The sequence below is a fragment of the Salvelinus fontinalis genome, chromosome 15 (assembly GCF_029448725.1).
Source record: "Salvelinus fontinalis isolate EN_2023a chromosome 15, ASM2944872v1, whole genome shotgun sequence".
Classification (NCBI taxonomy): Eukaryota; Metazoa; Chordata; class Actinopteri; order Salmoniformes; family Salmonidae; genus Salvelinus; species Salvelinus fontinalis.
Genome location: NC_074679.1, coordinates 27,394,805 through 27,408,305, shown reverse-complemented (window position 1 = coordinate 27,408,305; position 13,501 = coordinate 27,394,805). Strand labels below are relative to the sequence as shown.

The 13,501-nt window shown below is 42.4% G+C and overlaps 1 protein-coding gene across 1 annotated transcript; it reads left to right on the top strand.

Annotated features, from left to right (window-relative positions):
• Positions 1–73: 73 nt before the first annotated feature.
• LOC129811673 (serine/threonine-protein kinase Nek9) lies at positions 74–11,098 on the top strand. Its single transcript, XM_055863168.1, has 23 exons — positions 74–681; positions 1,442–1,619; positions 1,834–1,889; positions 2,044–2,114; positions 2,278–2,383; positions 3,097–3,228; positions 3,391–3,501; positions 3,694–3,758; positions 3,895–3,945; positions 4,036–4,228; positions 4,340–4,484; positions 4,670–4,870; positions 5,032–5,078; positions 5,260–5,421; positions 5,540–5,648; positions 5,847–6,008; positions 7,713–7,880; positions 7,972–8,031; positions 8,166–8,350; positions 8,451–8,612; positions 8,699–8,803; positions 8,984–9,037; positions 9,185–11,098. Exons 1-23 carry the CDS (start codon positions 499–501, stop codon positions 9,356–9,358), a joined length of 2,880 nt encoding a protein of 959 aa, XP_055719143.1. The 5' UTR covers positions 74–498; the 3' UTR covers positions 9,359–11,098.
• Positions 11,099–13,501: the final 2,403 nt, after the last annotated feature.

The following is a 13,501-nucleotide window of genomic DNA, read 5'->3' as shown; positions in this document are numbered from 1 at the left end:
GACTTGGTCTGCTTATTGCTGTATTCTTGTGCGGTTGAGTTGAGCCTCTCGCTTCGCCTCTCCATCTTTGCCAATGCATGGACATGGAAAAGATGGACTCCTTATTGCGCTGTGGCACAGTCTAGTGTGCGGTACTGTCAGCTTCCTAAATGTAAAGTTAGTAAAGTGGGTAAACTGCAGACAGTAGACAACTTAGTAACGATTATCAGATCAGGAGAGATGGTTATTGTAATACTGCGCATTAACGTTAACGTCCAAAGGTTTCGGGAGACTAGGCCAAAAGATTTCCTGGTAACTTGGTAACTGTAGCTAGCAAATCAACAACACTATTGCAACTCTGTTGCACGCTATTGCTGCTGCTTAATATTCTGTGCAGCAGCCTAGCCTACTCCTAGCTGGAACTCTACTCCCCCAAATTGGATTTTAAGGAAATATATTTTACGAGTTTGTTTACGAAATTAATTTGTAAATAGTTGGCGAGCTTTACTTATACTCAAAATGTCACTTGAAGACTACGAAAGGCATTACGCCTCGATATATTCAGATTCTGGGAGTGAATCTGTCGCCAGTGGGCGATCGACGTCAGTATACAGCGGCGAGGAAGAAAAGTTACATTACATTCCAATCCGTATCCTTGGAAGAGGGGCATTTGGCGAAGCAACCTTATACAGACGGACAGAGGTAAGCAGGTCAAGATCTATTTCTATAATTCTTGGAGAGATCCCAGGAATATGCTTGTGTGTGTCACTGCCAATGTTGTTCACACACACACACACACACACACACACACACACACACACACACACACACACACACACACACACACACACACACACACACACACACACACCGTTTTGTTAAGACATATTAGGCCTGTTTATTAGTGATCTACAATAGCTTCCCCTGCATGCTGTGTGAATCACTCACCAAACATGGCCAGTAGCCTCTGAGATAGTCTACTTTAGTTTTCATACCCCAGTGGGAAATGCTTGCATGAGAGCAAGATTTATTACATTCTCAAGCCATTTGACAAAACTGCTATTATCCCCATATCTTTGCACAACTAGAGCAATGTTTAAGGACAAAGTATGGTTTGTATTTATATGAAAACAGCAGGAAATCGACAACCTTTTGTAAAGTTTTAACCTTTTAGTTTACTTGCTAAAATAATAGTTTGTTTGAATAGAGCCTACATGTATATACCATGTTTTAGCATCTGTTATTATTATCTTATTATTATCCTAGTACATTTTCTATTAGCAGTAGCACACTAGAAAAATAAAAGGAATACAGTTCATTTTGTTTAACTTTGAGGAGGACATTGCAATAAAGTTGTGCTGCCTGAGGTCTCAGAGTGTTGTTTGTTTTAGCCTTCACAGTGAAAGTCTTTCTGATCTCGTACTGACCTTTCTCTGTCTGTTCCCTGTCTATCGATCTACAGGACAACTCTCTGGTGGTGTGGAAGGAGGTGGACTTGAACTGCCTCTCAGATAAAGAGCGTAAGGATGTCACAAACGAGATCAGCATCCTCTCCATCCTACAGCACAACAACATCATAGCCTACTTCAACCATTTCATGGACAAGGACACTCTCCTCATTGAGCTTGAATACTGCAATGGTGAGATATGGCAGCATCTTATCACTTGGTGTTAGTGTATTTGTATGAAATACTTTTGGGATATTAAAGATGTATTATTAAGTGTCTTTATTCAACATAATATTTTGTGTGATAGGATAATGATATTGATATTGGCTCAACTGAAATATGATTGCCCCAATTGTCTGGCATTTACAGTAACAATAGAAAAAAACAACTGTCTTTTCAATTTCAGGAGGAAATCTTTATGATAAAATCAACCAACAGAAGGGGAAACTCTTCACTGAGGAGGTATGAAAATGAAACCCAACATGTTGTAAGAGTGTATTGTACCTAAAGACACATAATGGCTCTGACTTTGCCCTAGTTAGGAACAATGGTGAACATTCAACTTAATCTTTTCCCCACCAGTTTTTAATATCTTAAACATCTTAAATACTCCCAGGTTGTCATATGGTACCTGTACCAAGTCGCCTCTGCAGTGGCTCACATTCATAAGGCTGGTATCCTGCACCGGTAAATACCAGGGTTGGGTCCGGGCTTTACTCCTTTATTGTGCTACAATATGCTTTGATTATGAGTATTGTATGTAAGCTGTGTTGGTTATTAATACAACAGTGCTCATTGTTTGATCTGGTCACTATTTTATTTTTTGACCTATTTTATTCTTCTCTTGAAGGGATATCAAGACGCTGAATATCTTCCTAACTAAAACCAACCTTATTAAGTTGGGTGATTACGGGCTGGCTAAGAAGCTTGACTCACAGTTTGCCATGGCTGAGACTGTAAGTTACATTGAAGTATTAACCTGGAAAGCTGCGCTTCTCTGGTCTGTTTTACGTTGACCAAGCAGATCTCAGTTACATAAAGCTGCAAAAAACGAGCTCACAGAGCTTATTACAGAGTGTATGCTGATCAAATTCAGTTAACAGATTTGGTGGGCAGACTGAGCACTCAACCAAATCAAGTCCTGAGAGCAGTGTGGTTGTTCTGTCCCTTTGTGGGCATGGTCTACATGTCTCTCTCTGAGTGTAACTGCTGTATCTGTAGTCAGCTTCATCAATTGATGTTCACTCTGCCACAGGGACATGACTTCTGTGTGATGGAGGCAGTCAGAAGTGGCAGCAGCGAGTGTGCAGCTAATTGTCTGTTGTGACCTTGAGCAGTGCCATTATTTTCTGATGATGGCCCATATGGATAGCTAGAGCATATGTCATAGAGTATATTATGAGGCTGCGCATGTCTGCTGCTTTGAATATAAATTGCTTTCATTGCAATACACTTTTAGAATCCATGGGAATATGAAATATTTTGTCAGAACAATTGAATATGTTTTACTGTGCATATTTTTCATACCCATAGTTTTGCAATTCTTTGATTAGGACTCACTCAAGCTATTTCTATTTGCAAGTGTTTTATGCATATTCACATTTAGTTTTGTGTAAGGTATAGATAACATCTAAGTTACTTTTTTGTGCATTTTCCTGTATTAATCTAGTGTGTAGGAACCCCATACTACATGTCTCCTGAACTGTGTCAAGGTGTGAAGTACAACTTCAAATCAGACATCTGGGCTATGGGCTGTGTCATTTTTGAAGTCTTAACTCTGACCAGAACATTTGATGCTACGGTATGTGCCATGCTTATCTTTTACCCCCATTGTCTAATTGATACACATTTGCCTGCTATTATCATTTGTTCTAATGTTAAATACATGGCATTGACTGATTATGCTCTGTTGATGTCACTGTAATGCGTTTCCGGTTGTCTGTTGCTGCTTGTGTCCATGTAGAATCCGCTGAACCTGTGTGTGAAGATAGTGCAGGGAAACTGGACCATGGAGGTCAACTCTGATGTGTATTCCTCGGCGCTGATCAAGCTGGTGTACGAATGCTTAGATCAGGTGAGGAACCCGTCAGCAATGTGTACAGTATACTGTCATTTCAGTCTTTCATGGCTGTCATCGTCAGTGCGATAGAATTTAGCATCAGCCAAAGCATATGTAGGGAATCAGTTCATATAAGATATTACCACACATTGTCTATATGCAGAATGATGTGTGATGGATGGTAATGTAAGATACATTGATTTGCAGGATCCAGAAAAGAGACCCACTGCTGAGGAGATTCTGGACCAGCCAATCATCTCCTCTCGCAATCAGTGAGTCTGGTGAACAGGGGAGAGAATGTGGTGGGATGTCTGAAAGATTGAGAAGATGATGTGATTGTTCAAATAGGTGTAGAGACATCATCAAAACTGCTGTTTTCATTGTGTAAACAACCTATTTTTGTTTCAGGGAGCTTGAGGACAGAGTTGCCTTGCTGAACTCAGCAATGAAAAAACCAAAGTATGTTGAACACATTCTCACCTAATCATGTAAATGTGGTATTTGTAAGATGATTTTGTTTAATTAAGATATTTTGTGACTTGTCTATAGGTTGAGCACAGTGACTGAGAGCCCTGTTGCTGTAGTGACAACACGCTCTAGGGAGGTGTATTTCTGGGGAGGGGGAAAGTTCACACCCCAGAAACTGGATGCCTTTAAAGGAGGCAGCGGTGCCCAGCATGTTTGTGCAGGGGAGACCCACTTTGCTGTGGTTACCGTGGAGAAAGAACTGTACACTTGGGCTGTGAGTACCATGCTGTTCATTTAAGTCCAAGGCAGAAAATACATGACAAAAATGTTAAAGTTGTTTTTGTTGATTAAACATGTGCTCTTTGATGTCCTGCTTCCATTTTAGAGTGTCCAAGGTGGGGCCAAGATGGTGGGCCAGCTGGGTCATGGAGACCAGGCCTCGTACCGGCAGCCACGCAAGGTGGAGAGGCTCCAGGGAAAGGCCATCCGTCAGGTCGCGTGTGGAGCAGATTTCACCGCCTGTGTCACTGGTGAGTTGTGTGTCTGTGTGGAGCACTACTTCTGTGCCAGTAGAATAGGATGTTTACAATGGGAGGGCTCTGTTGTTGGTTTTTTACAACAGAGATAAACAATTCAGACAGCAATTTGCTACCCTGTGTCATACAATACGATTTGGTCTTGTTTGACGACATGCTGTTGATGTGTTTGGTTTCAGATGAGGACCAGATGTACATGTTTGGTTCTGACTACTACGGCTGTATTGGAGTGGAGAACGAGCAGGGCATGGAGGTGCTAGAGCCCGTGCTGTTGGACTTCTTTGAGGAGCGACCTGTCAGGCAGGTGTCCTGTGGGGACAACCATGTGGTTGTGCTGACCCACAGTGGAGATATCTACTCCTGGGGCTGTGGAGAGCATGGTATGTACCAGAGCATTGATACTGAGCGACAAGGTAGTACTTCATGTCTACCACCATGCTTCTCTCAAGCTCCATATCCTATCCGTTGTCCCCCCTTATCTTGGCCAGTAGATGGAGCTATGATGATGCAGAACATAATTCATTGAAGTTATTTTCCTCAGGGCGTCTTGGCCTGGACTGTGAGGATGACTTTAACTCACCCATGCAAGTAAGATCCTGCCCTTTCTTTTTCAGCAGAGAGCTTGAACACATATCATGTAAATATGCTTATGGAGAAAGGGGCAATGACGTCTCAATTTTATTGTCGAGACAAATGAGTGGAAATGTGTTTGAGTCCACCGTTTAAATCAGTAGGAAGCATAATGTTGTGTATCGTCTGACATTCACAGGTGGAGATCCCCAAAGGAGCCATCATCTCATCCGTGTCCTGTGGCCTTGACGGAACCTTTTTCCTGACAGAGTCTGGTAAAGTCCTGGCCTGTGGGAACAATGATCTGAACAAGCTGGGTCTGAACCTGGGAGTCTCTGGCCTCAAAAACCTTCCTGGAGAGGTACAGCACCACATTCCTCATACCAAGATCCACTCACAGGCTCTACTCATTCCTTTAAAATAAGGAATAACACCAGTAATGGTGGAGAATTGAAGTTTTCCTCCTTTTCCAATGTCAGGCCTACCAGGGGATACCATACACCACCACACTCACTCTGGTCAAGCAGCTGGCCAGGTATAAGATCCAAGTCATTTCAGCTGGGAAGACTCACACTGCTGCCATTGACGGTACAGCGACCAGACTCTCTCCTGTCTCTTTCTTTGAGCCCCCAATTATTATATGTATTTTTTTTACATTTTAGTAATTTAGCTGACGCTCTTATCCAGAGTGACTTACAGTTAGTGCATTCATCTTTAGATAGCTAGGTGGGAAGTATATTGATTTTTATATCAAAACATGGTTCTGACTGAACTCCGACATTGCAGAACGTGGGCGGCTGATGACCTTTGGGTGCAACAAGTACGGTCAGCTGGGTGTAAAGGACTTCAAGAAGCACCAGGGTGTCCAGCTGCTGTTGGGGTCTTTCGGGGGGAAGGTGGTCAGCAAAGTGTCTTGTGGAGATGGCTTCACCATCGCAGCCACGAAGGGTCAGAAACACAACTAAACTTGAACATTCTCTGTTGCAGCATGTTGTTGTCATATACTGTTCAGTGTGTACAGTGCATTGACTTTTTCCACATTTTGTTACTTTACAGCCTTATTCTAAAATGGATCAAATAGTTTTTCCCCTCATTAATCTACACACAATACCCCATAATGACAAAGACATTTTAGCAAATGTATAAAATATCACATTTATGTAAGTATTCAGATCCTTTACTCTGTACATTGTTGAAGTACCTTTTGCAGCGATTACAGCCTTGAGTCTTCTTGGGTATGACCCTACAAGTTTGGCACACCTGTATTTGTGGAGTTTCTCCCATTCTTCTCTGCATTCTTCTCTTCTCAAGCTCTGTCAGGTTGGCTGGGGAGCATCGCTGCACAACTATTTTCAGGTCTCCAGAGATTTTGGATCGGGTTCAAGTCCGGGCTCTGGCTGGGCCACTCAAGGACATTCAGAGACATGTCCCGAAGCCACTACTGCGTTGTCTTGGATGTGTGCTTAGGGTCGTTGTCCTGCTTGAAGGTGAACCTCCATCCCAGTCTGAGGTTCTGAGCACTCTGGAGAAAGTTTTCATCAAGGATCTCTCTGTTCCCTCGATCCTGATTAGTGTCCCAGTTCCTGCAGCTGAAGAATATCCAAACAGCATGATGCTGCCACCACCATGCTTCACCGTAGGAATGGTGCCAGAGTTCCATTTAGGTTTCATCAGACAAGAGAATCTTGTTTCTCATAGTCCTTTAGGTGCCTTTTGGCAAACTCCAAACGGGCTGTCATGTGCCTTTTACTGAGGAGTGGCTTCCGTCTGGCCTCTCTACCATAAAGGCCTCATTGGTAGTGCTGCAGAGATGGTTGTCCTTCTGGAAGGTCCTCCCATCTCCACAGAGGAACTCTAGAGCTCTGTCAGAGTGACCATCGGATTCTTGGTCACCTCCCTGACCAAGGCCCTTCTCCCTCGATTGCTCAGTTTTGCCGGGCTGGGATGGAGGCCACTGTGTTCTTGGGACCTTCAATGCTGCAGACATTTTTTGTACACTTCTCATGATCTGTGCCTCGACACAATCTTGTCTCGGAGCTCTACGGACAATTCCTTCGACCTCATGTCTTGGTTTTCGCTCTGACATGCACTGTCAACTGTGGGACCTTATATAGACAGGTGTATGTATACATTTTCAACTCATTTCCAATCAATTGAATTTACCACAGGTGGACTCCAATCAAGTTGTAGAAACATCACAAGGATGATCAATGGGAACAGGATGCACCTGAACTCAATTTTCGAGCCTCATAGCAAAGGGTCTAAATACTTATGTAAATAAGGTATCTGTTTTTTATTTTTAATACATTTGAAAAAATGTCTAAAAACCTGTTTTTGCTTTGTCATTTTGGGGTATTGTGTGTTGATTGATTTGGGGGAAAAAATACTTTTATCCATTTTAGAATAAGGCTGTAACGTAACAAAATGTGGAAAAAGTCAAGTGGTCTGAATACTTTCCGTATGCACTCTATATTCAGCTTTTTTTTCTTGCTTTATTCTGTTAGCTGGGAGTCTTCTGACCTACATGAGTAGGACTCAAAAGTATGGAGAATACTGGTAGCACCTCAGGAACAGGATTCCTGTTTCATGTGCTGGAAGGATATTGGCTAATTATCTGTGGACCAATAGATTATTTCTCTCTGATCCTTTCAGACAATCAGATCTTTGCCTGGGGAAATGCAGGAAACGGACGCCTGGGAATGCCCGCTGACAAGGGCTTTGGCTCGGAGGTTTGCCCTGCTTTACCACGACCCATTTTCGGCTCCCTCCACCATGTGCCAGACCTCTCCTGTCGCGGCTGGCACACCATTCTCATCATGGGTTAGCCACTAGCCACTTACTTCTGTTCTAACACCAGCTAATCATTTGTTGAAAAATACAGTTCAGATTGATTGATTCTGTTCTGTTTCAGAAAAGGTTCTCAACTCTAAAACTATACGCTCAAACAGCAGTGGACTTTCAATTGGCTGTGGTAAGTAAGATGGCCATGCTCTCTCTGGTTACATTATCATTACATTCACAATCTGAACATGTACAAAGTTTTATACCCGTATGGTAATGTACTGACCATGTGGTATGTCCTGGTGTTTGTCGGTGCACACTAAGGGCTAGGCCAAGCCTCTACCACAACTGTGGATCTGGAGAGTGAGCCAGGCTCAGAGACAGGGCTGCGTGAAGGGGGTCTGGGGGGCACTAAGGAGGCCGACACAGACGAGCGACGCATCGAGACCTCCATGATGTCTTTAACGAACCAGACCGGCGACAGCTCCTGCCCCTTCTGGCTGCGCAAGGTTTGTAATCAAAACCACAAAGCATAATGAAAGCCAAAACAGAGAGGGTTATGGCCACTGAATGTTGTTTGTGTCTCTCCCTGTCCATCCTCCCTAACAGGAGCTACAGGATGCAGAGTTCATCCCGATGCCAGAGGATTTTAGAGGCTCCATGCCTGGCCCAGTGGCTCCTTCTTTCCCCGAAAGCGTCACACTGCCTTACGAGGAGCTGCAGGAGCTGAAGGCTGCAGCCGCTGCTGCCGCCACTGAGAAAGAGCTCCCGGTAATGACCACCGCATGTCTGGATCCTCGATACTTGACTACATCCCCATGCCAATGCCTCAACCTAACCAAATGTTGTTTGTTTAGACTGCTCGTATGGGCTGTGACAGGGTCAATGGTTTTGAGGAGGCAGGAGCCTGTAAGAAAGGGGAGGCACCAACTTGCTGCAAAGGAAGCAGTGAGGTAGCACAGGTATGTGCAATATAAGCCCTTACACAGATTGTAACAGCACAAGACTGCACCAGACAGTAGTCTGTGAACATATCGCAACAACTACAGAGAAACACAGAACAAACACGAGGAGCTGCGATATGTTCACAGACTACTGTCTGGTGCAGTCTTATGCTGTTACAGTTGCTATTTCTTTTACAGTTGCGAGAGACAGTCAATCGTCAAGAGGCAACCATCCAGTTGTTACAGAAGCAGGTAAGCGTTACTCACTACAGACTGTCTAGCACCTGTGAGCAAAGTTGTGAAGTAACACAGAGTCGAGTCCCTATTCTGTAAAACCGCTCAACTCCATTGCTATGCAGACAGATAAGTGTTATCAAGTGTTGTTCTCTATGATAACAGTTCAGTGATCAGCTCAAAGAGAACGAGAGACTCTGGACAGCAATCAACCGTCTGACCCTGCGAGAGGGAGGAACTGAAAATAACTGCAACCACCAATCTGGTCACAGGCCTGTGGAGGGACAGGGAGGAGCCTCCAATCATGACGGGGACAGATCTGATGGGGCAAATCCGTGAGAAAAAAACCTGAATCTGTGCTATACTATGTAGTGAGTGGTGGTGGCTCTGTGCAGTTAAGTCCATCCAAACAGGTCCTGTAGATGGAGTGGCTAGGCCATACTGAGAAGAGGAATATGTTAGCAAGCCAGTTCCATTGGTGAACGGCAGGGAGAAGTAGGTTTAAGAAATTACTAAAGGGATGAATAGTCTGAGAGTCAATTGTGTTCTCCTTAACTAGGAACAGCTAGCTGATTAATGGATGCCCACTGACCTCATCCACTTGCAAGAGAGGTCTCGCTTCTTTTCACATTGCGTTACATCATATTTCTTCGATATAATCCAATCTGCATGATAACGTTGTATAAATATACATGAGAGATACCCTGTATGAACACTTCCATGTTGTAAGCTATAATTAAGTGACGGTGACAGGAAAAGGCCTACAGCAACTGATCTGCTGTGATCTGGACACAGACAGACTGACATCTTTGCTTGATTCAACATTAAGCAACCAACTTCTTGCAGTGTTATGTAGACTAGTGTGAAATATGAGTAATACTTTGGTAGTAATGATAATGTTGTCACTGACTGACTACTGTCAACTGAGGTCTAGGATTGCGTTTTGTCCCACATTTTAATTGATGATCACAAATGGGCACAGCTTACTGTAGAGAGAAGATCATTTGGTGTTCTTCCATTGTTTTTGATATATATATCCTCCTGTTTTATCTTGCAGTTATTTCTTGTGTTTATTCCAATGTGAATTTAAAGTACTGCGTTTTTTGCTCATTCCTCTGGAAAGCCCTGAGCCCTATTTTTGATAACCTACCAATGTTCTTCATATGCATATCAAATATAGCCTTAGAAAGCTATACCAGATATAGTATATTTTATATTAAATTTACCAAAGATGTGTTTAGTTTTAACATTGAAGTATTTACAATGTTGTGTCTTTCATGAACAGCTTGCTAGACTGTATCTGCAAAAATGGCATGTGAAATGTGAGGTTCACTTTTCACACTACTGATTCATTATAGACAATCACTTGTCTTTTTATTGCCTTAAGATGATAACCTTGAATTTGTTTGAACTAGTATTTAAAGTGGAGGAAATGAACCATCAAATTGCAATCTTCCTTCTGTAATACTTAATGTCATGAGAACAGTTCAAGTCCTAGAATTTGAGAAAAGCTTGTTTTCGTAAACTTCATGGTAATACTGTGTTTTTTTCTATGACATTTTTCCTGTTTTTGAGTATTCATTTAATCATTATTTTTACACTATTTGTGAAAAGTGTAATATTCAGATTTGGTGTATTTCTTTACTCTGGGTGGTGTGTGTATGTACGTTTTTAAGTGTCCTTTACCAATGGCTTATAAGCTTGCAACTCTTTAGGTTATTGTGCAGTTAATTGATACAGTACAACACTGGTGGAATTTTCTTTGTCCATGCAAGAGAAAAAGATGTCCCTATTCCTTAGTGCTTTTGCATACTCTTTGAACCAAAGATTTTGTTGTGATGAATTGTGCACAAAATATAAAGCAAAATGTGCCTTTAGAATAGGATATGCATTTTATACAGTTTGTTTGATGTTGATATCATGCCTATACTGTGTTTATTTTTGCAATCCATTGTTTCAATGGCTTATCTGACCCTATGCAATTGAGTGGGTGTAAGATGTTACAGTTGTCTAACTTTCCACCATTCACAGAGGAACCTTTTTTTTATGCTTCATGTAAAAAATAAAAACACAACCCATTTTGGTCGAATTAATTCAATGTTGAACCGAACACTGCAGACAAAGCAAAATATATATTTTTTTATTAATTTCATTTGAACCCTTTTGCATACTGTCCTTCATTTTGTTAGGCAGTATCAGACACTGTATTTCTAGTATTTACAATTAGGCATGACATTTAAATAGTTACAAGTTTACTCTAGTTCCCCCCACTTTCAAAGGTAATGTGAAAAATAATGTATGTAAACTAAAAACATGGGGCGCAACTTTCGCTGGGGACGGGGGGGAAATGTCGTCGTCCCCACATTCTGAAGTTGCATTTTTGTCCCCCCCCAGTGTTAGCATTGGAATGTGATACAGGACCATGCGGACGCCTCTGAGCGGTCGGATAGGCTGTTTGGAGTGTTTGTCCGACTGGATAAACAAAATATACACATATATATAAATAATAATAATTATGTCCCCCCCACTTCTAAAACAAAAAGTTGCGCCCCTGCTAAAAACTACTCCAAAAGCCAAAATTCTCGATGTTCTTTCAAACAAACATGTTTTTTGCTCTATAAAAATTTATTTTGTTTTGCATGCTTTTTATAAACATCAAAAATATGAAGCATTGCAAATGATTTGGCTTCTGTCAGTGGCAGAGGGCGGTGAGTTGCTTTTGTCAGCTGCGGTGGTGGGAGGTGGAGGGTGGCTCTTGATGTTCTTCTGACACTTGGGGATATGTTGCTCTGCTGGACCTGGGGCAAACTGGCAAGCACAGTGAGGGCAGGTCAAGTGTTCATCATTGTCTTGGATAGGTGGTTGGCCCTGCACAGCACATGTTGCTGGAACATGGACATGGCATAGATTGTGAATGAATGCCTCGTTTCTGCCTTCAGTTGTTCTTTAGCTGTAAATCAAGGCCGAACACATATTTACCAGAGGTGCATGAATGAGAAATTAGAAAAATACCATAATTTCTTCAGTAAGATAAATACGTTTGGGGAAAACTCCAGATAGGTAGACCGGCCGAATCTAGCTTTCTGGTCGGCCGGACCTACCTACCAAGCAGATAGCTAGGTCCGGCTGGCCGGTTAGACAGCTAGGTGCGTCTGGCTGGCCAGCCAGATACCTGGGTCCTAGCTACCTGGGTGGAATTTGGCCCCCATAAGAGTATAGTTGAAAAACCCTGTCATAGCCCTTCTAAGGATAGCCTTTCCACTCCCTATTTAATCTTGCTCTTGTGACTGACTGGTTCGAACCAGGTTTCCTGCATGTCACAATAATGTGTTAACCCACTTAGCTAAAACCTATAGGGATAACACCCTTGGGGGTGCGCCCCACAGTTTGGGAACCACTAATGTAAAGGACCATGCTGCTTACCCGAGTACTGCTTTCCCTTGATTCAGCTCATATGGAGACTCGAACTCAGGACCTTTGCCTCGAAAACATGTGACGGCCCTCCTGAAGTGTTCCAACCCATGTGCTATTATAAAAGGCCTTCAATTGCACAAGGAGCGACACTTTAGGCTGAGGAGTGAGTTTCACAGATCTCCATCTGCTACACTAATACAAGTCTTCAAGATCCAGCAAGGTTACTCATCAAAAGAGTGTGATTATGTGATCCATGCCTATGTGATGAGAACCTTGCCTGAGACCTGAATACATGTTTTAGTTGTGTTACACATGGCCACACGTGTGTGTCCATCCATGTGTGTGTGCGTTGACACGCAGGTTAAAATACCAAGTTCAAATGTGAACCAACTGTATAAATTTGGAGCATGTCGAGCACACATGAAACATTCATGGGCATTTACCTAGCTTGCTGTTGACTAGTTCGACCTGAGAGATAAACATTTGGTTGTTATTTTACTTTACACGCATATTATCCTTTTTTATGCTGGATTTTTGTATTTTGTGTGACCCGGAGTCATACACAATTGTGTGTTTCTCTACAATGATCAATCTACAGATAAAATTGAATCCTAGTTAGTTTTTAGTTAATCTTTGATAAATCTCTATTTGTTGGTCATTCAAGCACCGACGTTGGTTTGTATGCTTGTGAAAGCCAATGAGTAGATGGGAGAGCCGGGATGTACAACACGTCAAATGTCTCAAATAGAACAAAGTTCTATTTTAGCATCCGGCAACATTGACAAGCACGAGCAGTGTGGATTAAATTATATATAATGAATAAAATGTACACCAATTTATTTTGCAATGCTTGCACATGCAACGTGGCCAGTTTGGTTTCCCTGTTAGATGTGTTCGTTTCAAGTCTCCGGCAAGGGTATTCATTATAAGGGTAACGTGACTGGCTTAAGACTTTGTTAGCCTGCTTAGCTAAAGCCTAGGTATTGGTCCTGTGACTTGGATGTGTCTCTTCAAGGAGGAGGTCAAATAAGCTAGTGGAAAGGCCTCCAATTCTTTGGAGATACCTCT